This window comes from Oncorhynchus nerka, linkage group LG13, assembly GCF_034236695.1.
Source record: "Oncorhynchus nerka isolate Pitt River linkage group LG13, Oner_Uvic_2.0, whole genome shotgun sequence".
Lineage (NCBI taxonomy): Eukaryota > Metazoa > Chordata > Actinopteri > Salmoniformes > Salmonidae > Oncorhynchus > Oncorhynchus nerka.
This window is the reverse complement of record NC_088408.1, coordinates 23843892-23859089: the sequence shown is the minus strand read 5'-3', so window position 1 is coordinate 23859089 and position 15198 is coordinate 23843892. Positions and strand designations below refer to the sequence as shown.

Genomic DNA, 15198 nt, shown 5'->3' with positions numbered 1-15198 from the left:
GACCAGGCAGAGCCTGTGGAGAGAACAGGACACACACACACCAGCACACTGACCTCACTCAAGTGGAAAACCACAAGGCATGTGAAGTGAAAATGGAGTCTCATTATAGAATGCACCAATGTAAAATGCTCTGGATTAGATCATCTTCTAAATGACTCAAATGTCAATTAAAGCTATTTCACCACACCAAATATATTGTATGTATATCTTTTATGTAAAACGGTTAGTAGTCAAGGAATCCCTTCCTAAAAAAAATTGTACAACTAAACTTTTCATTATCAGTTGAGAAAAGGTCTAAAGCAGCAAGAAAATGATTGGATAGTTAAAGGACGTAGTTTATTATTGATCAGGAAGTAAGCAGGTGTGGTGCATAGTGTACTGTACATTTAAAGACATGGAATCAGTTTCCATGTGTGAGGTCTATACTTTTGTTTCAAAGTATATTTGTTTAAGACTACCAGGAAACACCGTGACCCTGATTTAGCCCACTGCAGTCAAATGTTAAATATGATTGCACCTTTTCCATAAAGACAGAATGATGATGCAGAATGTTTTCTTGACGCACGCTAGACTATAGCCGCTTAATATAACCACCAATCAAACACAACATTAATGCACTTTAAAATAGTGCACAACATTCACAGTGTATTCCATATCCTTGGTAATAGTTACAGAATAGGAAGACATGTTGAGCTTAGGGAACATTTTACAGGACTGATTGATAGACACATAGGAAGATACGGCTGAATTGGCTGTGTTGGGTTTTCATCACATTGCTAGAGCGGTAGTGGAGGCAGTTGGAGCCCTGTTGATGCTCAAGGAGTGATGTGAGACGTCAGCAGCTACAGAGGAAAGAGGGGAGTAGAGGAGGCTTGGATGAATATAAGGGGGGCTGTGACTGGGGATTGGGAGCAACATCTCCACCCTGGACAGACCAGAGGGACTACAGTATATGAGTATTGCCTTCACTTCAGGAGTGAACTAAGAGGGATGTTTCTGTTGGGAAAAGGGTCTGTGTGACCAGTGGGTGGGATTTCAGGGTCTCTGTGAATGTTCCAATTGGTCAGGACTCAGGAGTGTCCGAAGGGGGCCTCTGTGTTGAGGGGCCTCTGGACGATGACAGCATTAGCTAGGTCCGCCTGCTCCAGACTTAGCTCCTCCTCCCGGAGCTCGCGGAAAGGAAGTGAGGTGGTCAAGATGAAAGATGAGCCGTTCCTCTGACAGCGCTGGACATAGTCGTGAACGTCACTAATCCTGAGGAGGACACAACACAGAGATGAGCTAACACATACAGACGCATAGAGGGCATCATGCAGGCACACAAACATCCACACAAAATTAGCATTGGCAAACAATTCTGTGAATTCAGAAATTCGTTAAATAAATAATAATGATCACTTATTAGCAAACTGTGTCTCGGAACAACATAACAGGAAAATAGTCAAGTATTTCCCCTACAAAACATCTACACACCATTGCTCTCTATACCAGTGGTTCCCAAACGGTGGGGCGCAATTTCGAAATTGGGTTGTGCATCATTAGTTTTCCTCCTGTCATGTAAGTCATTGCATACCTTAGAGAGCCATTTAGAACTTGTCAGAAAATGTCCAGAACAACTAGCCCACATCAGCTAACGTTTTTTAGCCCATAGATTTTGTTACGTTTGAGTCACTGAAATATACATTGAATAAACATGAATTGCTTACAGAATTGCAAGAAATAAGCTTTAAAACATGCAAAATGTTCTCTACGACAACAAGAGGGGTGTGAACAGTTTGTGTCATGAACAGTGTGTGTGCCCATAGAAATAGGTGTGTTGCGTACCCACGCGCAAGGGGGAGCGCAGGATGTTCCCCAATGCTGGAAGGGAGGCCTGAGTGAAAAGGTTTGGGAACCCCTGCTCTATACCACTATATATGCAACTTGTTTCAAGAAGCTAGGTGTATGTCACACATCACGACTTCAAAATAGAGGCATTTAAAGTTTTGAATCTATTTTTTGTATGCGTTTCTTGGCAGAAATACATTCAGGAACATGAGAACTTTCATGTGCCTTAATAATAACAAACTTGAATGCCATCTGTAAATATACACTACCGTTTAAAAGTTTGGGGTCACTTAGAAATGTCCTTGTTTTTGAAAGAAAAGCACATTTTTTGTCCATTAAAATAACATCAAATTGATCAGAAATACAGTGTAGACATTGTTAATGTTGTTCATGACTGTTGTAGCTGGAAACGGCAGATTTTTTTATGGAATATCTACATAGGTGTACAGAGGCCCATTATCAGCAACCATCAATCCTGTGTTCCAATGGCACGTTGTGCTAATCCAAGTTTATAATTTTATATTTAAAAAAAATAATTTTATAAGTTTATAATTTTTTCTATTTGATCATTAGAAAAACCTTTTGCAATTATGGTAGCACAGCTGAAAACTGTTGTTCTTTATTTACTAGAAAGCTACAATTATGTTAAAAGATACACAAAAACACATTCTAGGCTATTGATTAGAACTTAGTATAATGGGACAACACACTATGGTGCGTGTTACCCAAAATGGGGATTTAAAAGAGAGAGAAAAAGAGAAAGTACACGAGAGAAATATACATGTGGGTGCATTTGTCAGCTATGCTTATTTGAACCCTAGCCTTGCCCCAAACTGCCGCTCTTATGGGTCAGGATATAATGATGTAATTACGTGTGGGAGGTCTCAGATGGGAAGCTCCGCGTGGGTCGTTTAGGCTTCTCAATGACGCACTTCTCCGGCGCAAATATCTGGTCGTCCACACGATGTCAGTGTCCTTTTGGTCTGATTCCTCGCCCTTGCTCTGGGAGGGCTCTTCTGAGGGCAGACAGCTCTGTAGCTCAGAGCTCACAGCGTAGGAATGAAACAGTGTAGATACCACGATTCCATGGAGTAGAGGTTAGGTGGTCTGGCTTGAATTCACCTGCTTAGACACAGCTACTCATCAGTAGCTTGGGTAGAAAAATATTTCTTTGTCTTCAACCTTGGGTTGAGTTTTGGGTTCGTTGACTTTTTAGACCTCGGCTGCAGCTTGGGTCACTTAGTCTGATCTGTTAATTCTTCACTCACATGTCTTATACCCTCGGGTCAGAAGTGGGCGTAACCGCCTTTAGGGCAATTCTCAGGGCGTACCAAGTTAAGAGGCAAGGTCTAGATTTCACTCAAATCCAATTTTAGACAACTAACTTCACATTTCATCTTTACCAAAACATTCTCTTTGATTTGGACATTTTCCACACAACGTACAATGTATAAACACCAAGCATATCCTAGGAAAACTCTTACAGTTACAATGTTTTCGTAATAACGTCATCTATTAACCTTTACTAACAAAACAAAAAAATGACATACATTTTCATATTCCATCTATCGTCATGACCACCTTTGTGGCTGACGGAAACCGTTGTTCCAAAGTCCCTTTATTGCATGTTTAATGTTCTGAGGTTGGTTCTCCATAGTGAGAGGACACGGGAATGTTGTCTATGGCCCAAGATTTACCAGGGGCGTGAGGGGTCATAAAACCCCCACATCTTCAGGCCCCTAGATCTCTCCTCCTCTGTTGGGGTTGAGAGATAATCTGTAGGGTTGTGGTCTCCTGTAACCTGATCAGGACAGTCATGACAGACCCTTTGCTATGAAACTCTAAATTGAGCTCAGGTGCATCCGGTTTCCATTGATCATCCTTGAGCTGTTTATATAACTTGATTCCAGTCCACCTGTGGTAAATTCAACTGATTGGACATAACATATAAGGTCCCACAGTTGACAGTGCACGTCAGAGCAAAAACCAAGATATGAGGTCGAAGGAATTGTCCATAGAGCTCCAAGACAGAATTGTGACGAGGCACAGGTATGGGGAAGGGTAACAAAAAATGTTCTGCAGCATTGAAGGTCCCCAAGAACACAGTGGCCTCCATCATTCTTAAATGGAAGAAGTTTGGAACCGACCAAGACACTTCCTAGAGCTGTCCGCCCAGCCAAACTGAGCAATCGGGGGAGAAGGGTCAGGGAGGTGACACCAAGAACCCAATGATCACTGTGACAGAGCTCCTCTGTAGAGATGGGAGAACCTTCCAAAAGGACAACCTTCTCGGCAGCACTCCACCAATCAGACCTTTATAGTAGTGTGGCTAAACAGAAGCCACTCCTCAGTAAAAGGCACATGACATCCTGATTGGAGTTTGCCAAAAGTCACCTAAAGACTCTCGGACCATGAGAAACAAGATTCTCTGGTCTGATGAAACCAAGATTGAACGCTTTGGTCTGAATGCCAAGTGTCATATCAAACATCTCCAATCCAAAAATCAAATCTAGAGTCGGCTTTCTATTTCGCAACAAAGCCTCCTTCACTCACGCCGCAAAACTGACTATCCTACCGATCCTCGACTTCGGCAATGTCATCTACAAAATAGCTTCCAATACTCTACTCAGCAAACTGGATGCAGTTTATCACAGTGCCATCCGTTTTGTTACTAAAGCACCTTATACCACCCACCACTGCGACCTGTATGCTCTAGTCGGCTGGCCCTCGCTACATATTCGTCGCCAGACCCACTGGCTCCAGGTCATCTACAAGTCCATGCTAGGTAAAGCTCCGCCTTATCTCAGTTCACTGATCACGATGGCAACACCCACCCGTAGCACGCGCTCCAGCAGGTGTATCTCACTGATCCTCCCTAAAGCCAAAACTAATTTGGCCGCCTTTCCTTCCAGTTCTCTGCTGCCTGCGACTGGAACGAATTGCAAAAATCTCTGAAGTTGGAGACTTATCTCCCTCACCAACTTTAAACATCTGCTATCTGAGCAGCTAACCGATCGCTGCAGCTGTACATAGTCCATCGGTAAATAGCCCACCCAATTTACCTACCTCATCCCCATACTGTTTATATTTATTTACTTTTCTGCTCTTTTACACACCAGTATCTCTACCTGCACATGTTCATCTGATCATTTATCACTCCAGTGTTAATCTGCTAAATTGTAATTATTCCCTCCTATGGCCTATTTATTGCCTACCTCCTCATGCCTTTTGCACACAATGTATATAGATTCTTTTTTTTCTACTATGTTATTGACTTGTTTATTGTTTACTCCATGTGTAACTCTGTGTTGTTGTCTGTTCACACTGCTATGCTTTATCTTGGCCAGGTCGCAGTTGCAAATGAGAACTTGTTCTCAACTAGCCTACCTGGTTAAATAAAGGTTAAATATTTTTTTTTCAAAGACTGGAAGAAACCTGGCACCACAATTACGGTGAAGCATGGTGCTGGCAGCATCATCATGCTGTGGGGATGTTTTTCAGCGGCAGGGACTGGGAGACTAGTCAGGATCGAGGGTAAGATGAACGGAGCAAGTACAAGGAGATCCTTGATGAAAACCTACTCCAGAGCACTCAGGACCTTAGACTGGGGAGAAGGTTCACCTTCCAACAGGACAACGACCCTAAGCACACAGCCAAAACAACGCAGGAGTGGCTTTAGGACAAGTCTCTGAATGTCCTTGAGTGGCCCAGCCAGAGCCCAGACTTGAACCCGATCAAACATCTCTGGAGAGACCTGAAAATAGCTGTGCAGCAACGCTCCACCATCCAACCTGACAGAGCTTGAGACAATCTGTAAGTAGAATGGGAGAAACTCCCCAAATACAGGTGTGCCAAGCTTGTAGCGTCATAGCCAAGAAGACTCGAGGCTGTAATTGCTGCCAAAGGTGCTTCAACAAAGTACTGAGTAGTAATGGGTCTGAATACTTACTTAATGTGATATTTCAGTAGTTTTTTAAAATACATTTGCTAAATATTCTAAAAACCTGTTTTTGCTTTGACATTATGGGCTATTGTGTGTAGATTGATGAGGGAAAAAACTATTTAATCAATTTTAGAATGAGGCAGTAAGGTAACAAAATGCGGAAAAAGTCAAAGGGTCTGAATAATTTCTGAATGCACTGTATATAGTAAACAAGATCTGATATTGATATGAAGCCCCATAGGGAGCCCATACTTCTCTCCCTGTCTCGCTCAGCTAACCGTTACATAATAAATCATGCATATCAGTTATGCAATCCCTTTCTAGGGATCGTATAGATCTACACTGTCACATCAGGTTTTCTGCAGTCAGCAGGCCCGATGCAGCAGGAGACAGAACACATGAGATAGAAATAGAATGTAAAAAATGGACATACCGGTATTTCTTCCCCTCACAACCAATATGGAACATTGACATGAATTGGAGTGCCTGTTCTGGGAATTCTAATTATATGATATACAATTGAAGTCGGAGGTTTAAATTACACTTAGGATGGAGACATTAAAACTCGTTTTTCAACCACTCCACAAATTTCTTGTTAACAAACCATAGATTTGGCAAGTCGGTTAGGACATCTACTTTGTGCATGACACAAGTAATTTTTCAAACAATTGTTTACAGACAGATTATTTCACTAGCACAATTCCAGTGGGTCAGATGTTTACACTAAATTGACTGTGCCTTTAAACAGCTTGGAAAATTCCAGAAAATGATGTCATGGCTTTAGATGCTTCTGATAGGCTAATTGACATCATTTGAGTACCTGTGCATGTATTTCAAGGCCTACCTTCAAACTCAGTGCCTCTTTGTTTAACATCATGGGAAAATCAAAATAAATCAGCCAAGACCTCAGAAAAAAATGGGTTCATCCTTGGGAGCAATTTCCAAATGCCTGAAGGTACCACGTTCATCTGTACTAACAATAGTACGCAAGTATAAACACCATGGGACCACGCAGCCATCATACCGCTCAGGAAGGAGACGCGTTCTGTCTCTTAGAGATGAATGTACCTTGGGGCAAAAAGTGCAACTCAATCCCAGAACAACAGCAAAGGACCTTGTGAAGATGCTGGAGGAAACAGTATCTATATCCACAGTAAAATGAGTCCTATATCCACATAACGTGAAAGGCCGCTCAGCAAGGAAGTGCTCCAAAATTGTCATAAAAAAGCCAGACTACGGTTTGCAACTGCACATGGGGACAAAGATCGTACTTTTTGGAGAAATGTCCTCTGTTCTGATGAAACAAAAATAGAACTGTTTGGCCATAATGACCATTGTTATGTTTGGAGGAAAAAGGGGGTGGCTTGCAAGCTGAAGAACACCATCCCAACCGTGAAGCACAGGGGTGGCAGCATCATGTTGTGGGTGTGCTTTGCTGCAGGAGGGACTGGTGCACTTTATGTGGATATATTGAGGCAACATCTCAAGACATCAGTTAAAGCTTGGTCACAAATGGGTCTTCCAAATGGACAATGACCCCAAGCATACTTCCAAAGTTGTGGCAAAATGGCTTAAGGACAACAAAGTCAAGGTATTGGAGTGGCCATCACAAAGCCCTGACCTCAATCCTATAGAAAATGTGTGGGCAGAGCTGAAAAAGTGTGTGCGAGCAAGGAGACCTAGAAACCTGACTCAGTTACACCAGCTCTGTCAGGAGGAATGCGCCAACATTCACCCAACTTATTGTGGGAAGCTTGTGGAAGGCTACCTGAAACGTTTGATCCAAGTTAAACAATTTAAAGGCAATGCTACTAAATAGTAATTGAGTGTATGTAAACTTCTGACCCACTGGGAATGTGATGAAAGAAATAAAAGCTGAAATAAATCATTTTCTCGACTATTATTCTGACACTTCACATTCTTAAAGTAAAGTGGTGATCCTAATTGACCTAAAACAGGGATTTTTACTAGGGTTAAATGTCAGGAATTGTGAAAAACTGAGTTTAAATGTACTTGGCTAAGGTGTATGTAAACTTCTGACTTCAACTGTAACATGATGCCCTGTGCTAGGGGATAACATGGCCCATGTGCAGAGTCAGGCACGCTAGATCAAGCGAGGATGAATATGAACGATTATGTCATGGTCAGTAGGATAACCTTAAAAGACCTGGCTTATTCAGTGTACTGAGCTTATAAGAATCATGGATGTAAGGATCAACTGCTTCGGCAGGGCACTTTAGGACAGACACATTCCTATACAGTGAGTTCCTATACTGTTATAAAGGGAAAATTCACTCAAAAAAAAATATATATATATAGTTTATTAGTTCACTGTTGATACAAACTTGACTGCTGACATGTTTTGCATGTCAGTAGTCAAGTTTTGAAGATATTGGACTTTCAAGAAGCAAAGTTTCACTGACCACATTATCAGGATTTTGCGTTTTGACAAAACATTGTTTTTGTGTGGATAGTATGAGGGGTTATATCAGTGTAATATCCACCTGTGTGATAGGTTGAACCTCTGCACCAGCCTCCTGCCGTCAGCCAACCAGATTTGCAGAGAGGTGACAGGGAGGCCGTGGTCCAGTGTTATCATGGGGATCGGGAGGAACTCCCCCTCCTCGTGCACCGATGGAGACCGGACCACTACTCTGGGAGCAACACTGGACACACACGCACACACAGTCAACTCTTTGAAGATGTCACATGACAAAGCTTTGAAGATGTTTTAGTGTGACACCTAGTGCTATAATATAGCATGACACAACCACCAAGGAAATTGCAAGAACTTCTGACTGAGCAGTCTCACCTGCCCAGCCTTCTTCTCTCTCCCTGTCTGTCTGTCTGTCTGTCTGTCTGTCTGTCTGTCTGTCTGTCTGTCTGTCTGTCTGTCTGTCTGTCTGTCCGTCCATCTATCTGTCTCATTGCATGTCTCACCTGCCCAGCCTGTACCCTGGCCCACTGAAGGGGTGAAAGGTCTTCTTCCTGGGAACATACGCCTCCTCTGTTAGATCCTCTACATTCACCTCCAGTTCCTCCTCCTCTGCCCTGCTCTCCAACTCCACAGGCAGCTCACTGGAACCAGACAGACAAGCATGTCAACCAACCAATCAATCAATACATTTTACAGAGAGAAGAACAAAACTGGTAAATAAATCAGCAAGGAAAGGGGAGGGGTGGATTGGAAAATCAGGATCAGGAAAAAAGTATATATAGACGGGATATTTGATCAATTAACCTAGTATATTAAAGTAAGAATAGTTCCCATACCCTCGTTTGATGGCTTCCAGGAAATCTTGGTTCTCCTGTACAGAGTAGCTCCTGAACTCCTCGTCATTCAGGGTGAAGCCATCCTTCCACAGTCTCACCACCACCTTCACCTTGAACATCCACCACCACAGGACAACCACAGACATCAACAGGATGAATGTGTATGAGTATTGATCATAACAATATAATAGGGTTGAGAGATACTGTAGACTCTAGATGCAGGAACTTCCTGTTTGTTTCCTGACCTTTGAGCCTCCAGAGGCAACATTGCTGATTTTCTCCACCTCATCCAGAAGATCCTCCACAGAGAAACTTCTTCTTATAGGAACCTCCTCTTCCTCGTTCTCTGTTCCATCACACCTGGAACAATTATGAATGTAACTGATAAAAGTGACTTCCAAATGTGTAAGTCCTTGGGTGTTAGTTCTTTCAGATCACTCACCAGGTATCATCTTTGTCACTCCCTCTTGTGTCAATGTCTTTCATGATGTGTTCTGCTGTTGTCCATCTGACAAAACACATCAGGGAAGAAAACTCGGACATGAAGAATATGCAATATCACTTGTTGTGATGCTTTTTAGACAGCAGTTGGAACAAATATATAATCAATATTATCATATCATTCCATAATTTTAAAAGGCACAATATACGCATGCTCAAGTGCCAAATCAGACTATTAACAATTTGTTTTGATAGATCACGACACTACAGTTCAATCGACTTAGCCATGCAATTGTAGGCTAAAATAAAACCACTGAAAACCCGGATCTATTGAGAATGTAGGCCTACTATCTAGGCTACAAAATACAAAATAGTAGTTCCTGCCTGTGATTAATAGATCGAAATATTAGTTTGCGCAATATATATTTATATCACCTTTATCAAATATCACACGGATTCACACACACATTTCAACATGCGACAGAATTACATAAGGCGCGTCTGGCAGACAACGTATTTTGCAACTGTGATTCCCTGAAAATATATGCCTAAAATGCATCGCTCATCGAGTTGTGATTACATATTAGCGTTTGCACAGAAATAGGCTATACATATCATTGTTTTACCAGTTCGTGTTCTCGTCTTAATCATGGGCTGCTAGGCTACAGCCAAGTTTCTGATGAGCAATTTCTTTGACGTCAGCGCCGTCTCTGCGCTCCAGCTGCCGTAATGTTTTCACTAGAAGCTCACTTGAAGCGTTCACGTAATAGTCGAACCTAGAAAACTCGCTTGTAAACTGGTTGTAAGTTAAACATGTGCCGCGTTCAACCAGTTAGCAAGTCGAAAATGTCCGAGATTCCTGGTTCCGGCTATCACGTGAACGCGGCATCTGGTTTGGCCTCTGTGGTGCTGACTGAGCACAGCAGATAGTGCTTTCTTTTGGTAGTAGTTTCAGACTGAAATAGACTATTTAATACTTTATAAACAAAACATACTCTATGCCATACTGTAGGCTAATGGAGGTGTTTGTGATTCATGGTATTTTGTGCATAGTTAAATAAATGTTTAGTATGATAGGAATATTCTCAGTTTTTTGTTAGACTTTTAGCTATTAGCTAGACCCATCCATCACACGTTCAACAAGAACAAAACAGATGGTCAGCTCCTTTGGCCAACACCGGTAGTATTCACCCTCTCTCTCACACACACACAACATGATGCATATGGTGTTGTTGTGTGGCCTATAAGATCAGTGAGTCAGAGACACTTTCAGAATTTTAGCAATTTGCTTGATGAGAGAGTAGAACATTCTACTGATTTCCCGTGCAAAATAAACATTGCTAAACAGTCTGTTAAGAAATTAATTACAGGTAGGCTACTACAATGAACAATGAATCAGTTATTTGCATGTTCATCATTTCCGTCCAGTTGTGCTCTGGCTGCAAACCAAAACAACAGCTGCACGCGCGCACGTGGCTCGACTGTAAATTGCAGACAGCAGGAGACATTTATCATTTTATCAAGTGAAATATCACATTTAATCGAATAAACTCAGTAGTATCAGTTCATTATTCTTAAACGAGACAATTAAATAACCGTTACATTTTACAAGAAAATGTCCGTTATATTAGCTACAAGTAATTGGTTTAAAAACAGTAAAATACGAACGTTTTTGGAAAACTGAAATGACTTGACTTCAGTCAGATTAGATAGCTAGCCAGTTGTAGTAGAGTAGAGTGGCAACCCCCCCCCCCCCCCCCCAGAAACAAATATATATTTGTGTGATATGGCTACATGCAACTATTTCAATTAAACGTTTGATCTATCCTCATCAAATAACAAAACTTTGGTATTTCTGAAGTCTAGTCCCTGGACTGACAAGCATTGCAAAGCGGAAGTGGTCCGCGAGCGAATTTTGCAAGGAGAACTAGCGAAAGAGAAATGGCGCTTCAATGCCGTGCTCACTGAGGCAGTCTATAGACGGATAGACAGACTAAACAAGTGCAAATAAACTGAAAAATCATGGTGAACACAAGAAAGAGCTCTCGGCATGAGCAGAGCACTCTCTTCATCTCGTCCAGGACCCGATCTTCCGCCAGGAATGAAGAACACGAAGAACATGTAAGCGGGTTATTTTCTCCACTGCCCGGCAAGCTATGCTAGCTAGCTTTGGCCTCAAGCCGGTTCTCATTACTTTTTAAAAAAAGTGTACAATATTTGACACCAACATAATTTATTTTACGAATACATGTGGCTTTGCATGCATTAATTAAAAGGGTTGCCATTAACACGAACGGCATTGCTTGACTGATAGCTTGCAGGTTAGCGCGTTGCTAGCTCCAAGTTGAGTTCCCTTTGTGTTGCCCCTGCTACAGTCTACCGCACTGGCCCACTGACTGGCAGGAAAGATTGCTAGCTAGCATGTCTTGGTGTGTACTCGACAGCTTAAAACAAAGAGACACGGGGCAGTTGACGTGTTGAACGTTATCGATAAGCATGTTGTATTGCTAACCGTGTTTATCGCTATATGTAAAGAAATGACAGGCTATTGCTAGCTAGCTTGTTGTGGGGGAAGGGAACTCAAAGGGAACCCTTGTGATTCACAACAGTTGACGGTAGCTCGCTTTATTTAGCTAGCTAGCTTGAAGTTGAACTCGCTGAACTTTTTTGTTTGTAAAAAAACTTGAAGTGAACAACTATACGGGCTACTGTTGACTTAATATTAAGGGGGTTTAGTTTATTGCAGGTTAAAATAGTATGCTAAAGATTAAAGTGTTAATGTCGGATTTGAAGCATTATGTCACAACAATAACGATCCAAAATGTAAACAATGATGTACCAACGTATGGGTAAATGTAGCCAAGATGTTGTGAATACAATTACACATTGCAAAATTAATATTTGCTTACCCTCTTGAGTGTTTTACTGATTTATTGTCCATTTGAAACTTAACGTTAGTTACTCTGTCATGATAATCGAAATATGTCTTCAATTGTGCAACAGGTTGTTCGGTGTTGAATAAATTTAAACTTTCCAGTTTGACTCACTAGGTTTGAGATTATACCTGAATATAGTCTACAGTCCGGCAGATGGCGATATTGAGTCATTCCATGTTACCGTCCAATTGGCTATACTGTCCTATCCCATGTGGACGCTTTGTACATAATACATTCCCCATTCAGGCTACAAAGGCGTCGATTTCCTGCTTAACTGTAATGGCGAGAAGGCGAAAAATATGTGCGTTTAAAAAAAAATGAAACAGCATTTTCCTCCATGCTTTGTGGCTAATGCTACTTCCTGACATTGTGTACAGCATTCGGACCAAGTGTAAACAACAGACTGCTGCAACCTGATTGGCTGAACACCATACACAACAACGGGACTAGCATTTAGCCACTAGAAGGGTGGTGGAAAATTGAGTTTCCTAAAGTATGCATATTTTCCCTGTTTTCCCACCTTCGCGCCATTAAATCAAGTTTAAGGAGCCTGAATGTAGAATGTTTTAAGTACGAAACGGCTGCATGGATTCCCATTGGACAATAAGATGACTTAATATTGATAAGATGAAACGGCTTTTGGGCTAACCTTGAAAATATGCACTGTACTGTTAATTTATTTTAAATGAAGGAAATTAGTCTTTAAATTAAATTCAGTTTATTATCGCCATTTGACAACAAAAACCAGGACAAACAGATCTGGAGCCAGGCTAGTGGTTCCAGTCCTTTATAGGTGCCCCATTTTTCTTGTATGGCTGCAGTGCAGTCTCACCTCAGTAACAGTGACAGAGTTTTGACAGATAAGTATTCACAGGAGCGCAGACACAAGACAGATGAACAGTGAGAGAGAGAGAGCAAGTGTGAATGGAATGCTGAGTGAAAGATTGAACAGAACACAGTCCTTACGTACAGTCATTGATGTGTGATGCACATTTCTCCTTGTCTCATCTGGGTTATAGTCAGACTAGTCTCCCTGTAGGCTGCTAGCAGTGGTGTATGGCATCAGACAGGCTATTGTGTTGTATCAATAAGGAAGGGAGGCTTACAGACTAAAGGACATACCAAGTACCAAGGACATGGCATCTTTATCCTCCTCAGTGGGGTATGGTTCAGTAGGCCTGGGAATTGCCAGGGACCTCAGGATACAATATTATCCAAGTCATTTTATTTGTCACATGCTTTGTAAACAACAAGTTTAGACAAACAGTGAAATGCTTACTTAAAGGGCACTTTCCAACAATGCAGAGGAAAAAATGAACAAGTACAAAATGAGGAATGATAATTTGGTTGTATACCAGTAATAAGTAGAAGTGTAGGGGTGCAAATTAATTGAGGTTGATATGTACAGTTGAAGTCAGAAGTTTACATACACCTTAGCCAAATACATTTAAACTCAGTTTTTCACAATTCCTGACATTTAATCCTAGTAAAAATTCCCTGTCTTAGGTCAGTTAGGATCACCACTTTATTTTAAAATGTGAAATGTCAGAATAATAGTAGAGTGATTTATTCAAGCTTTTATTTCTTTCATCACATTCCCAGTGGGTCAGAAGTTTACATACACTCAATTAGTATTTGGTAGCATTGCCTTTTTAAATGGTTTAACTTGGGTGAAATGTTTCAGGTTTCTTTCCACAAGCTTCCCACAATAAGTTGGGTGAATGTTGGCCCATTCCTCCTGACAGAGCTGGTGTAACGGATTCATGTTAACAGGCCTCCTTGCTCGCACACGCCTTTTCAGTTCTGCCCACATCTTTTCTATAGGATTGAGGTCAGGGCTTTGTGATGGCCACCCCAATGCCTTGACTTTGTTGTCCTTAAGCCATTTTGCCACAACTTTGGAAGTATGCTTGGGATCATTGTACATTTGGAAGACCCATTTGTGACCAAGCTTTAACTTCCTGACTGATGTCTTGGGATGTTGCTTCAATATATCCACAAAATTTTCCTGCCTCATGATGCCATTTGTTTTCTGAAGTGCAGCAGTCCCTCTGCAGCAAAGCACCCCCACAACATGATGCTGCCACCCCTGTGCTTCACGGTTGGGATGGTGTTCTTCGGCTTGCAAGCCTCCGCCTTTTTCCTCCAAACATAACGATGGTCATCATGGCCAAACAGTTCTATTTTTGTTTCATCAGACCCGAGGACATTTCTCCAAAAAGTATGATCTTTGTCCCCATGTGCAGTTGCAAACCGTAGTCTGGCTTTTTTATGGCGGTTTTGGAGCAGTGGCTTCTTCCTTGCTGAGCGGCCTTTCAGGTTATGTCGATATATGACTAGTTTTACTGTGGATATAGATACTTTTGTACCGGTTTCCTCCAGCATCTTCACAAGGTCCTTTGTTGCTGTTCTGGGATTGATTTGCACCAACGTACGTTCATTTCTTGGAGCCAGAATGCATCTGGTATGACGGCTGTGTGGTCCCAAGGTATTTATACTATACGTACTATGGTTTGTACAGATTAACGTGTTACTTTCAGGAGTTTGGAAATTGCTCCCAAGGATGAACCAGACTTGTGGAGGTCTGAATTTTTTTTCTGAGGTCTTGGCTGATTTCTTTTGATTTTCCCATGATGTCAAGCAAAGAGGCACTGAGTTTGAAGGTAGGCCTTGAAATACATCCACAGGTACACCTCCAATTGACTCCAATTATATCATTTTCTGGAATTTTCCAAGGTGTTTAAAGGCACAGTCAACTTAGTGTATGTACACCTCTGA

The 15198-nt window shown here is 41.6% G+C and overlaps 2 protein-coding genes across 3 annotated transcripts in view; one reads left to right on the top strand and one right to left on the bottom strand.

Moving 5' to 3' along the window:
* Nucleotides 1-314: 314 nt before the first annotated feature.
* Nucleotides 315-12527, bottom strand: ubxn2a (UBX domain protein 2A). Of its 2 annotated transcripts, none has more exons than XM_029676382.2 (7): nucleotides 12394-12527; nucleotides 9486-9551; nucleotides 9289-9403; nucleotides 9044-9153; nucleotides 8711-8848; nucleotides 8275-8436; nucleotides 315-1254 (listed from the first exon to the last, which is right to left on the bottom strand). In XM_029676382.2, exons 1-7 carry the CDS (start codon nucleotides 12423-12425, stop codon nucleotides 1071-1073), a joined length of 807 nt encoding a protein of 268 aa, XP_029532242.1. In that variant the 5' UTR covers nucleotides 12426-12527; the 3' UTR covers nucleotides 315-1070. The 2 variants fall into 2 exon arrangements, with proteins under 2 accessions (XP_029532242.1, XP_029532243.1); XM_029676383.2 differs by lacking the exon at nucleotides 12394-12527 and adding an exon at nucleotides 10111-10232.
* Nucleotides 11382-15198, top strand: part of LOC115139226 (ATPase family AAA domain-containing protein 2-like) — a 138031-nt gene continuing 134214 nt past the window's right edge. The window contains exon 1 of the mRNA XM_029676381.2: nucleotides 11382-11605. Within this exon, the coding sequence (XP_029532241.1) occupies nucleotides 11507-11605 (99 nt within the window). The 5' untranslated portion in view covers nucleotides 11382-11506. The remainder of the gene's footprint in view (nucleotides 11606-15198) is intronic.

Bases quoted from the DNA above. Each gene is read 5' to 3' on its own strand.
- ubxn2a (XM_029676382.2), bottom strand. From the start codon at position 12,425: ATGGACAATAAATCAGTAAAACACTCAAGAGG. The intron at 9,404-9,485 runs GTGAGTGATCTG...TAATTGTTCCAG, and splicing joins AGTGACAAAGATGATACCTG to GTGTGATGGAACAGAGAACG. The intron at 8,437-8,710 runs GTGAGACATGCA...GTGTGTGTCCAG, and splicing joins CCAGGGTACAGGCTGGGCAG to TGTTGCTCCCAGAGTAGTGG.